A 12606-nucleotide genomic window follows, 5' to 3' on the forward strand; every position below is an offset into this window, starting at 1 on the left:
GGTACGAAATATAAAAACCATCAATTATCCATTTATGCGTTGTAATTTGATTTAACAAAATGTAATATTATTACAATTTGTATAATCTTATAATGTAAACTATAAAGGTATACCATTTCTTAATAAAACGGATGAAATTAAGCTTATACAAAGAAGAGCTGACATTGCACAAAGGCAAATTGGTAATTAATCGAATTATCCTATCAAATACCTTCGATCATTTAATTGATATTTATCTCATTTGTAGACAACCCGCTGGATAATGAAACAAAAGCATTCGTAGAAAAAACTATGTAAGTCAATACTTTGACATTCTTTCCAATTAGAATCTTTGGATGTGAATTTTCTTACTTTAAATTGGGAAATCAAAACGAAAGGTCAACTATTGATAAATGGCTTTGCGATACGAATGAAGAAAATTTAACAGTGGAAACTCCTAGTATGAAACAGAAACGTTTGGTCTTTCAGGAATACAGGCAAAGGTTTCGTCATATTCTTAAATAATATACATATTTAATCTTTTTCAGAGTATTCATTTTTTATTATTAAAATATAGATTCAGTGGTCTCGCGTCGGCAGAGAGCAGACCAAAAAGCGTTTTTTTCTCACGAATGACAGAACAACAAAAGGAAAAAAAATCAAAGGATGATGCGGCTGATGTATGTTTAATATTAGAATTTTAGATTTTGTGAATCTAATATTTTATCGTTCATTAATTTTAATTATCATTTTTTTATTTAGGCTTTGTCTGCTAGCTTAAATTTTCGTAGCATTATTGAACTGTTAGTAACATCTAAAAAACCCATCATTGGTCATAATTGCTTTTTAGATATGTGCCAGTTGATACATCAATTCTGGGAGGAATTACCTGAAAAATTAAAGATATGGAAAAAGCTCGTAAACGAGTTGTTTGAAGTGTGAGTTGATAGATATCAAACAGGATTTTGAAGTTGGAAATTATTGCTAATTTTCTTTCTCTAAATTCTAGCGTTATTGATACCAAACATATAGCAGCTACCCATAGAAGATTACAGGTAATTTCAATTCGTAACTAGTATATATAATGGTAGAATAATATATATAATAAAATGCCATATAATATTTAACTTAATATCAGGAGTTGATGCCTAAAAATGGAGTTCAGGCTATTTTAGATATTGTACAAACACCACCTTTTGAAGAAGATTCCCCGAAAATTGGTTGAAAAAAATTGGCCTTTTTATTTTTAGTTTATTATTAGATAATATTTTTTTGTTCATTTCGCTAATATCTGTACAATAATTTACAGTCCTAGATCCACAATTCACTCGTTATACACTAAACGATATATCGCATAATCATGAGGCTGGATATGATGCATACATTACCGGATACAATTTTATAAGATTAGCAGTATTCTTGTTAAATGAAAAAGGTAAGCTTAAAACATCCTACAAATTTGAAATATTCTCTAATTAATGTAGTAACTTTTGAAAAAAGAGCAAGATGTAGATATATACTCTAACGTTTTCAATGAATTATCGGAATATACTGACGATTCAATGAAGCAGGGACATGAATACATTGATGAAGAAAATACGAATTTGGTTACAAAGTTATTTAAGACCGAGAAATTAACGCGTTTTTATAATAAATTACATTTGTTGAGATCTGATTTTAAATATATATGTCTAGATGGCAATGATGGAAGTAAGTGTTCGAGAGAATTTTTAAAAAAAGCATATATTAGTATTTTATTTTAATTCGTTTAATTATTTTCACATATATAGTCCCGCCTTCTAAATCAAACGGATTTTTGTTATCAAATATTCCTACGTCTTGTTCACAGGCGATTCTTCATACAATATTTGGTGAGTTTGGCAACATATTCATTCAATGGATTGATGATACTCATTGTTGGCTAATAGTTAAAGATGATAAGAAAGTCAGAAAAGTTTCTGAAGGTTTATTACGTGATACCAAGTTATTTTCAGACTATATGGAGAATGGGAAAAAATATCAGATAGCTCTGGAAAAGAATATAACAAAAGAGATAGGAAACATCAAGATACTATCTTGGAATAATTGGATAAGTGCAATAGTGAATGCCGATTCAGAGATTGAAGAGGAACAAGATCAAGAGGATGAGGATAAAATAGTTAACGGTGAGTCTTGAATTTTTTTTCATTTTAATTTAACCTTTACATGTTTTCATGCTATATCCATTTGTATTTAGATGTAAATGATGAGCCAAGTAGTACTACAATTGAAGGGATAGAATTTGAATTCGGAAATAAATACGAAACACCTAAAGATGACGATAATTCATGGCCAAACTCGAATGATAATAACTCTGATAAATCTGATGAAAATACAGAAGACATTCAGGGTAATTGGGGCATTTCCCCATTAAATGATTCAGACATATCAACTTCAAGTACTAAACGCACGTCGCCACATATTGCAGTAAACGATAATAGCGATGATGCTAGTACAAGTAGTGCTTCTAAGAAGACTAAACTTGGGTAAGGTTATTTATTGTAAAATACAGCCCTTTAAAAAGCTTATTTCAAATAAAAAAAATATATATTTTATTATATTTTTTAATAATACTGACTTAATTCATAAATGTTTATGATGATTTAAACCTTTTTGTGAATTTTTCAAAATTCGGGATATATAGAACCTTTGAATATCTACGTTCCCTTTTACCTTTTTCTACCTGACAAACCAAAACTCTTCAAGGTTATCCTCCATGGGGATTTATTGTACACACCTTTTAAGAAACAGAGTATTGCTTGCATTATTTTATGTCCAAATTACTTATTTGTATTTACTATTTTAGTATTTATAGTATTTATTAGTAGTCTATATATAGTCTATAATAGACTAATATTATTTAATACTTTCAATAAAAATTATGAAATACATATTTTTCGTGAAGCGTTCCTTTTATGCTTTTTTGATGCTACACAGATCATACATCAAATCGGACCGATCAGCATGCATACATTGATAATCGTAAACTTAACTTAATCATTATGTGATGAATTATGAATTGTATGCGCCGTGAAATTTTATTATAAGGTAATAAGATAAAATTTTTACTCATTGATTAAGCAGACAAATTTGTCACTTTTCTGTACTTTCTGTAATATATATATGTATATTCCGGTTATTATTATTTTTTTTTTTCCTTCTTAAACAAAATACATTTTAATTTTTAGGACGAAAAAGCCGAGAAACGATAATCTGTTATTACTCTCAAATAGAAGAAGCGAACATTATTAATATTTGATTAATAATAATTAATTATTTTTTTTTTTAGAAAATTACTTTTTTATCGAAAAACGTCAGTATTCCTAAAACTAGAATTATCTTTCAAAGCATCGTTGTGTGTTTTATATTCCATAATAGTTTCGGAGGGTAAATTCAAAACCCTCTTCATGGTATCTCTAAGGAAATAAAAAAAAAGAAAGTTAATTAAAAATAAATCAAAAAAAAAAACTTAACTATCCGAAACAAAACCTTATTTTTAAATTAATTCTTCCTTCGTGCGCTGACTGATTCCACAGGGACAAGATGTCCTCCGAACTGCGGATGGACAGCACCGCACCGCAAATTTCCGTACCAACATCAAATTGGTCTCCAATTACCGCCATTACCTATTTCAAGGATTTCATAGTAAGTTAATACAATAATTTAATAATATTATCGAGAAATCAAAATTATATTAGCTTACCAAGCTCTCCCAATATCGACTTGCCAAACCTTTCTTTAACCTTACAATCCATTTACCTCCATTAATATTTGTATCATCCTATTAAGGAAAAATAAATAATAAATAAAAATAAAATAAATAAAAACAATTTTATATCTGTTTTTATAAAAAAAGATTATAATTAATTTTAAATCATATAATATCTTTTTATTTTATTTTATTTTTTTTTTGATTTTAATATGAAAATTTTTTGTCATGATAACTAGATATTTATTAATACAAAAAAAATAAAATAAAATAAACACGAACCTCCCAAACAGGTCTAACTCCTTGTTTAAAGAGATGATAATCGCTAATATTAGGTAACTCATGAGGTCTTCGAAGATGACTATAAACCGCCCAGAAATCCTCTATCTAAAAAAAAAATTCAAAATACTTAATAAACGATTAATTAAGCAAAAAAAGAACAAAGTAATTGAAGTATAAAAAAAAAATAAAAAAATCCATACTAGATTTCGATAGACTCACCGAAGAAAATGCTGCAATCTTTTTCATAGAACTCTCGTAATTTAGTATTTTGCTCCCAGGATTACGATGCATAAACCAGAATACCCAAGTAAAATGCAATGGATGAATCTCACTAGTAGGACTCGGTGTGAACTGTTGACGCGTCAATACCAGGCCATTACTATTATTTCCATTTTCTTTTTCTTTATTATCTTTATCTTCTCCTACACCCGAAATACTCATACGTTTAGCAAGATAACTGCTCCCGCTGCTACTATTACTCAAACCAGAACCCATTCCCAGGGGCGTTGTCGGTGCTAGAAGAACAGTGGAAGCAGCCATACTGGCAGTAACTCCATTTGGTGAATTTGTGCGTTGAAGTTGGATGAGTTTTGTTGAGGATGTTGAAGTTGGGGTTATTGCTGTAGGAGTTGTGGTTGTGGTGGTTGCAGAATTATGGTCAGTGTTAACAGTTAAACGGTTGCTAATTTATAAATTATTAGGAAAGATTTAATTTATATTTAGTAATCTATCTCTTTATTAATATATAAAGGAAATCTTTTTTTGATCAGAAATAAAAAAAAAAATCTACTACTAAAATCTCTTTATACCTGCGCTTCCAAACAGATTCCATTCCTAATTTTAATTTTTCTATATTACTTTAAAGTTTATTTAAAGGAAAAAGTCAAATTATTCAGAAATGTATTTTGTTAGAAAAAAAAATAATAATAAATTACAGTTTTTTTAGAGTTGTAAAATTAAGCAAAAAAAAAAAAAAAAATTTCCGAAAAATCAAATTACAATTCAGTCTTTCCATCCATCTTCATTCATTATGACCTTTTGCCTCACATTGTGTGAGGTAAGACTAATATTTTATTGGTTGAATTGATTTGGATTATTATACAACATCGCGCGTCATCACTTTTTGCACAAACCTTTTGGATTTTATTCATTTGTTGGTTACAAAAGGATCAAAGTGGGATCATCCAAAAATCAAAAAAAAACAAACAGTAAAATTGTTATAATTCAAGATTTTTTATCCTGACATAATAATTATAATTTATAACCTTATAAACTTTACACTGACCCACATAATTAACTAATTAACTGTGAAAATCTTTTTATTTAATGAACCGGATTTAAAAATTAATAATATAATGGAAGTTCAACAATTAGATGTGTGTAATCCATTTTAGGAAATTCATCACCGAATTATTTGATATTGAATTATCAAATCAGGAACAGATCATAGGGTCTGTGGTATATAACATAAAATTTATCTTCTTTTTATTACACAACTTTTTTCTTCTTTTATAATTTGCATCCTTGAGTTTGTTTCCATTCGGGCGCTTTTAGTAAATGGCCAGGGGAAAACAAAAGGTATGCAGTCATATTTATTTTTATAATACTTTATTAAGGTTATAAATAATTATGTACACCTTTCCCTAAACTAAACTTTGTTTATAGGAACAAGCAAGGTGGGTTTAGGTTATTTGCCATAATTTACCTTATTAAGAGTTCATTAATTAATATTTTCTCATATTTATTAATAACTTATTATTAAATATTTTTTAGAGAAAAGGCTCAGAAACAAGCCGAAAATAGACAAGGAGGTAAATCTCAATTGGGTGCTCGTGCTGCGGGTTTGCAACTAAAATGTCCCGTTTGTAAAGTAAGAAGTACATTTTAGCAACAAAACATTAAAGTATTTTATTTAAGCCTATAAAATATATAATTTATAAAATATTTTTTTTTTGATCAGACTCCTGTAGCTAATTATAAAATCATTGTCCAACATATGGAGGTAAATCACACTATAAAGAAAATTTTACAAAAAAAAAAAAAAAAAATTTTTAATCTTCACCTTTATTTTCTTTTAAACTATTAGGCAAAACATCCTAAAGAAACTATCCCACCTGAAAAAGATTTTCAATGAAATCTATATCAGCAGTTGATCATCTTTTACTAACTCATTTTTATAGCTTACTTATTTTAACGAATCCTCCGAGTCTTTCTCTTTCTTGGAGATCAAAAAAAAAAAAATAATTGTTAGAAAAAAAAATTATTTTGGAATAGGGTGAGACTCGGAGGGTATTTTTTATTTTGAATTTTCTTTTTTTTTCCTCGTGTAGTAGTACTTTTTTTTTCATGTGAAAAATGATGTAATTATTATTATGTATAATTGTTTATTGTATTTATGTTTTTATCTGATTGATGTTCTTTACGAAAAAAAATAAAGGTAAAATATTTTAGTTCAAAAGCGAAATTTATTTTAAATATTTTAACTACTATATATAATATATAAAAAAAAAATTAAATGCTGATATATATAAATATATATAAATAATGATTTATAGCACCGCTTTTAACGAAGTTGATTCCTTGGTGTAGTTGGTTATCACGTCAGCCTAACACGCTGAAGGTCGCCAGTTCGAACCTGGCAGGAATCAAAATATTTTTTTTTCTCTTGAAAATTTTTTGAAGTGTAACGTGATAATCATATGTACATCATTTCTGACATTTTTGACCAATCGAAAAAGTGCACAGTAATATTTGACTATGTAATTAAATAAGTAGATATTTATAGAATTCATATTTACCAAAAAAAAATGTAATGATTTAGCCGAGTGATAACCTGATTTTTATTATACAGTATAAACGAATAATTTATATAAACAATTATCACGTGATAGCAATCAAAAAACGAAAACTGGCGCGGGGCACGGGCTTTTTTAATCGGCGTAAATTTTTCGTTCTGATAAAATTTTGCATATGATAAATTTCATATGAATTACTAATTTTAGAAGTTGGATAATAAAGAACTCCATACTATGCTACTAAACTCCCTAAGCTCCCTTTGATTCAGTTACACAAGTTTTCCGAATCCATGGAAAAAGGTTGATCGGTCGCGCAGCAATAAGTTATAAATTTAAAATGTGATACTGACAATCAAAAGATACAGGAATTATCATGTTCGGCTAATTATTGCGACGTTGTACTGAACTTAAAGTTCAATCTTCCTCTGCAAATTGTAACATTTAAGATTAGATTGCGAAAGAAGTGCTATTGAAACAATGTCTGGTCAGGTACAATGGAAAGCAGATTTTGTCTTACCACCAAGAGATTTACCCCAAACTCCGAGCCACCCGCCTCAACCGTTTTGAGAAAAAAAAGAATATCACATGATCATTTTCCTAAATTTAAATAAATGCAAATCATTGTTTTCTATGTTAGTACGAAAACACTCGCCCCGAATCTAAAAAAAAATTTTTTTTTTTCCAATTCTGCCTTAAATTCTTTTCTTCCCTTTTTAATCATAGCCCCTTTCTTCCTCCCACATATTTCATATTCTTTCGATAATTGTAATTTTATTTCATTATAGAAAAAAAAAATTTTTTTTAATTAAAGATTTGCTTTGTTTCCCATATAGAGTTATATATTTTTTTTATTTTTCATCGTTTTTTTTTTCTGAAAAGATCTTTATAAACAAAACATAATAAATAAACTTAACGACCATTATATAAATTATTCTATAACATATTTGGATAATTTCTTTGTTTGTACAATAACTCGTAAGTCTTTGGTTTTATATATTTTTTTTTTTCCTTAGCCATATTTTTTTTCGCTGACCGTTACCCCGCACTCCGGCTATACTTTATAAAGTAACATATAGACATTAAAATAACTAGAGCTATTTTGTACCCAGAAAAAAATTTTTTCGCCATAAAAAAAAAAACTTCGCCACTTGAGCCGCCACTCATATCTATTGAACAAGCTTCATTTATATCTTATATCCCTTTTTTTTTTCTTTTAGTCTTTACTTATTTATAGGATTTAATTGACTCTTACAATAACCTTACAATTCTCAATATTCTCAATAACTATCAATGCCTGTATTCTCAAACCCCGTTATCCCTGCAACAACGAGCACCATCAACAATAATAGTTTGCCGGACAAATGTATGTGTGTCGATGGAGTTTGTCGAGATCCTTCACACAAACACTATGCTGAACAACAAAAAAAACAACAAGAACAATTAAGGCAACAACAACTGTTGCAAAAGAGAAAGCGACGTCTTTCTCTTACAACGGAAATTTCATCAGTTAGATTATTACCAACCACAACTTGTTCACTTTACTCCGGTTCAAAGTTCAGAGGTGAACAACGAAGTGGTAGAAGCAGCTATGACGTCTCCGTTCATATTCAGGTAAAAAAAATTTATTTTACGAAAGATCATCGATGTATTAACATATGAAATTAGATCAGAAATTGCGAGAAAAAAAAAAAATCTTAATTTTTGGAGGAATGAAAATTAAACTTGGGTCAAGAAAAAAAAAAAATTTATGATGATTATAATAATTTCAATACAAAATTCTTGTCGGATTGACGAAATAAAAGCGATCATTACGATAGATTTCAATTTAGAAAAGATTTTTATCGACGAAAATTTTCCATAACTAATTAAAAAAAAATTTTTTTTAGCATGTTGATCTTTCAGAATCATTCTTGTGCGGATATCTTCATATTCAAGGGCTTACCGAGGACTATCCTGAGTTGACTACATTCTTTGAGGCGGAAATTATTGGCAGAAAATATTCATTTCTTACCAAGAAATGGGACGCCGATGACAAAGTAGATATACAACATTGGGTATGATGATTTTTTAAAATTATTAAAAAAAAAAATATTATTTTGATTATAGCTTTATTGATTTCGTTATTCTTGTAAATACGGACTTTTTGATTCATTGAAACAATTATACAGACTCGTTTCCCGGCTTTTCGCCCCCTTAAAAGTCATATGAAAAATGACGGATTTGTTTATGACTTTCATAATAAAGATTTCATCTTTATGAGATGGAAAGAACATTTTCTTGTACCTGATCATCGTGTTAGAACTATTAATGGTGCTAGTTTTGCTGGATTCTATTATATCTGTTACCAACTAAGTACAGGGATGATTACAGGATTTTATTTCCATAAAAGTTCGGAGCGGTATGTTTTTTTTTTTTGATTGAAGGAATGGGATGAATAGATTGATGTTGGAATTACTTGATTTGAAGGGTTCAGGGTAATGTTTTGGCTGATCATTCGTAGATCCTAACAATATTTTTTTGCTTCTTATACAGATTCCAAGAATTAAAATTACGTCATTGTCCGGACAATAATTCTTTTCCTTCATTTGAATTTCGATGAAAAAAGACCAAAATATTAATAAATTAATAATTATTCCTTTCTCAACTACAAGAAAAAAAAATATTTTGTATTTTATTACAAGGTAGCAAAACAGAAAAAAAAAGAAAAAAGAAAAAAAAATAATAATAAAGTATTTTTAATCCTTTTTATTTTGATCTCTAGACGAAAAAAAAACATTTCCCTCTTTTAAAAAACTATTTTTTCTAATTTACATCTAAGGCTTCTGTTTTGCTAGAAATAAGCTTGCGGTATGAGATTTATTTGCGGGGGAATTGATGTAGTTTTTTGATGATTTTTATTTTGATTGATTTTTTTTTATTTATTTTATATGTTATATACAAACTTTTTTTAACTTTTTATACTCTAATCATTTCCCCCACATCATATTCTTTCCTGCACAAATAAAAAATTTTTATATTGTATATTGTATTTATTTATCATTACTTGATGATAAGAAATTTTTTTCTATTTATGATTTTTTATCTTTCTTACCATTTTGTATTTAAAAATTTATATATATATAACTCACATTAACACATTATTATATATAGGACAAACTGAGAAGAGATTATTTATTTATATATTTATTATTATTATTTTAAGTTATTTATTATTTATATATTGAGAAAAGAATAATTATTTTTTATAGTAATTATTTTTGGTTTTTTTGATCGAAGGAAGTATATATTATATATTATTATTATTATTATATCCAAAAAATTATAACAAAAATTATATGAACTTTTTTTTTTTTTTTGCGGAAAGGAATTTCCCTCTTTTTTTTTTGGTTGTTCCAAGCAGTTTTAGTAGTTAGTACATTATGTCTGGAGAAAAAAAAAAATTTTTTTTTTCTTTTTTTTTTTTTTTTTTTACAAATTTACGCGTTTTCTTAGAAAGAATTTATATTATTTTAGAATTTATATTGGATATATAGGAAATATGAAACGGGAAGATGAAAAGTTTTTTTTTTTCTTTTTTTTTTTAAAAAAAAAAGGAGAGAGAGAGAGAGAGAGAGAGAGGGAATGATTAGATTTTACTTATAAAAAAAGGCCCATTACCCATTTTTTTTTTAAAAAGAAATTTAGGGATTCTTTTTCATCATCATCATCATAATTGTTTATCACTTTTATTAATTTACCTTCCAATTTTTCTTACATGATTTTTTTTTTATTATTTTTTTTCCTCTTTCCCTTCTAAATATATATTATCCCCGCATAAATAACATTCAAATATATACACATATATATACAAATATATACGCGTAAAAAAAACTCCAATTCAACCTTTCCATATATCCATACTTTTTTTTAGATTTTCTTTTTTTTTATTTTAAATAAGGAAAACTTTGTAAAAAAAAAATGAATAAAAAAAAGAGTTAAAAAAAGGTCTCCTGGATATACCAATGTGCACGTGTGCACGTGGTTTATAAAGGTTCCAATAATTACAATAAATTACTAATAATTATTAATAATTCATTGTTCTAATCCAAATACGGAATATAATCATTGTTTCTTTTTAAAAACACTTAAAACATAATGCATCAATCAAAGTTATAATATTTGTTATCTTGATAACAAAAAAAAAATAAAAATAAAAATAATAATGATAATGATAATAATAATAATTATAAATATTTATAATAATTTAATTTTTTGACCAAATTTAGTTAAAATTAAAAAAATTATAGTTAAAAAGCAAATGATCTCGTACAACATCCTTTTTTCAGACGATTTACCCGTATTTTCCCATACACACTTACCTTGATCAGATTCTCTGCGCAGTTAAAAAATAATTTACATCAAATTTACCTGGTATCCAATCTGGTAATTTACACCATTTACTGGTTATGGGATTAAGTCCTATTCCCGTTATATCTATTACTTTACCCCATTTATCATCATTTTTTATATTTTCGATGATTTTTTGTAATTCATCAGGTCTTAAATATTTTTGGAAATCATGTGTTCCTTGTGGCACTATTTTAAAAGTATTTTCTGCTAATAATATAGTCAATATATATGATAATGGTGTACGAGAAATTGTTGAAAGGAATAAATATCCACCTCCAGGCTATTTTATTAAAGAAAATTTGTGTTTTAGAAAAGATCGATCATAAATAGTAATAAAAAAAAATAATAATAATATTTCACAAATTAAAAAAATCGACACATCATCCAATTACCTTCACTAATCCTGCACAAGCTTTAAGAAATTCTACTGGATTATTCACATGTTCAATAATTTCCATCGCACAAACAACATCGAATGTTTCTCCTTGTTTTAATAACTTTTCTATAAAAATAAAATTTCGTTAAAAAAAAAAATCAAATTATTTTTTTGTGGTAACAAATATATATATATATATATTAAAATAATACCAGCTGTAATACATTGATATTCTAAATTTCCATGTAAAATTGGATCTTTTTTCGCATGTAATTTAGCAATCTTAATATTTTCATCTGACGCGTCTACTCCAATAACCGAACCACCTAATCTCACTAATGCCTAATAAACAATAATTAAGCAAACTGATTTAATGAGATCGATTTATAGGAAATATTAAATTAAATAAGTCAAACCTCAGTTAGAACACCACCGCCACATCCTATATCTAACATTCTTAATCCACGAAATGGATGATGATGGTGATACGAAGATGATGACACCTCATCTCCGATCTTTTTGTTTTTTAATTGTTCACGAATGTATGATATTCTTAACGGGTTCATGGTATGAAGTAATTTTACGGGTCCATTTGGAGACCACCATTCATTAGCTATTTGACTAAATTTTGAAACTTCGGATTCATTAATTGTAGAATATTCTGGTGATGATTGTTCTGTACTTTATTTCGAATTTTAATATATTAATTAAACATGTACAAATAATATAATATAAATATTATAATGTATGTTTTAAAAAAAACAGACATAAAGTTTTAATTTACCGATAATACTTTCGAGTCAAAGCATGTATGCAAGCATATTTTGGCTTAAAAAGCTGCATAATATTCACATTTTTCGTTATTGTTCGTTTAAGAAACATATTTTATTAAAGGTTTTGAAATTACTAAAAAAATTATAAATTTTTTTTTTTTTGCTTGGCATTTTTCTAATCCGTCTTTTATATAGTAAAGAAAAAAAAATTTGATAATCTTCCAGAATTAGAAGGCAACATGTGAAATAAATTTTAAAGATGTA

General features: G+C 27.2%; 4 protein-coding genes across 4 annotated transcripts; 2 read left to right on the plus strand and 2 right to left on the minus strand.

Annotated features, from left to right (window-relative positions):
* Positions 1-3319: 3319 nt before the first annotated feature.
* Positions 3320-5028, minus strand: OCT59_025583 (uncharacterized protein; the record flags this gene model as incomplete). The annotated part of the gene is made up of 7 exons (XM_025308940.2): positions 3320-3434; positions 3508-3644; positions 3722-3799; positions 4010-4114; positions 4229-4691; positions 4819-4866; positions 5009-5028. 7 exons carry the CDS (start codon positions 5026-5028, stop codon positions 3320-3322), a joined length of 966 nt encoding a protein of 321 aa, XP_025189698.2.
* A 479-nt stretch (positions 5029-5507) lies between these two features.
* On the plus strand, positions 5508-6463 carry OCT59_025584 (uncharacterized protein). Its single transcript, XM_025312420.2, has 5 exons — positions 5508-5587; positions 5675-5685; positions 5783-5879; positions 5970-6011; positions 6096-6463. Exons 1-5 carry the CDS (start codon positions 5567-5569, stop codon positions 6141-6143), a joined length of 219 nt encoding a protein of 72 aa, XP_025189697.1. The 5' UTR covers positions 5508-5566; the 3' UTR covers positions 6144-6463.
* Positions 6464-7679: 1216 nt separating this feature from the next.
* OCT59_025585 (uncharacterized protein) lies at positions 7680-10100 on the plus strand. The gene is made up of 4 exons (XM_025312419.2): positions 7680-8415; positions 8691-8858; positions 8973-9202; positions 9337-10100. Exons 1-4 carry the CDS (start codon positions 8095-8097, stop codon positions 9401-9403), a joined length of 786 nt encoding a protein of 261 aa, XP_025189696.1. The 5' UTR covers positions 7680-8094; the 3' UTR covers positions 9404-10100.
* Positions 10101-11008: 908 nt separating this feature from the next.
* OCT59_025586 (uncharacterized protein) lies at positions 11009-12563 on the minus strand. Its single transcript, XM_066139542.1, has 5 exons — positions 12354-12563; positions 11986-12250; positions 11782-11911; positions 11586-11695; positions 11009-11473 (listed from the first exon to the last, which is right to left on the minus strand). The coding sequence occupies exons 1-5, from the start codon at positions 12449-12451 to the stop codon at positions 11168-11170; spliced, it is 909 nt and encodes a 302-aa protein (XP_065992186.1). The 5' UTR covers positions 12452-12563; the 3' UTR covers positions 11009-11167.
* Between the last annotated feature and the right edge of the window lie 43 nt (positions 12564-12606).

This window comes from Rhizophagus irregularis, chromosome 5 (assembly GCF_026210795.1).
Source record: "Rhizophagus irregularis chromosome 5, complete sequence".
NCBI lineage: Eukaryota > Fungi > Glomeromycota > Glomeromycetes > Glomerales > Glomeraceae > Rhizophagus > Rhizophagus irregularis.

Bases quoted from the DNA above. Each gene is read 5' to 3' on its own strand.
- OCT59_025586 (XM_066139542.1), bottom strand. From the start codon at position 12,451: ATGTTTCTTAAACGAACAATAACGAAAAATGTGAATATTATGCAGCTT. The intron at 12,251-12,353 runs GTAAATTAAAAC...TTCGAAATAAAG, and splicing joins TTGACTCGAAAGTATTATCG to TACAGAACAATCATCACCAG. The intron at 11,912-11,985 runs GTTTGACTTATT...ATTGTTTATTAG, and splicing joins GCGGTGGTGTTCTAACTGAG to GCATTAGTGAGATTAGGTGG.
- OCT59_025585 (XM_025312419.2), top strand. From the start codon at position 8,095: ATGCCTGTATTCTCAAACCCCGTTATCCCTGCAACAACGAGCACCATC. The intron at 8,416-8,690 runs GTAAAAAAAATT...AATTTTTTTTAG, and splicing joins ACGTCTCCGTTCATATTCAG to CATGTTGATCTTTCAGAATC. The intron at 9,203-9,336 runs GTATGTTTTTTT...CTTCTTATACAG, and splicing joins TTCCATAAAAGTTCGGAGCG to ATTCCAAGAATTAAAATTAC.
- OCT59_025584 (XM_025312420.2), top strand. From the start codon at position 5,567: ATGGCCAGGGGAAAACAAAAG. The intron at 5,880-5,969 runs GTAAGAAGTACA...TTTTTTGATCAG, and splicing joins TAAAATGTCCCGTTTGTAAA to ACTCCTGTAGCTAATTATAA. The intron at 6,012-6,095 runs GTAAATCACACT...TTAAACTATTAG, and splicing joins TCATTGTCCAACATATGGAG to GCAAAACATCCTAAAGAAAC.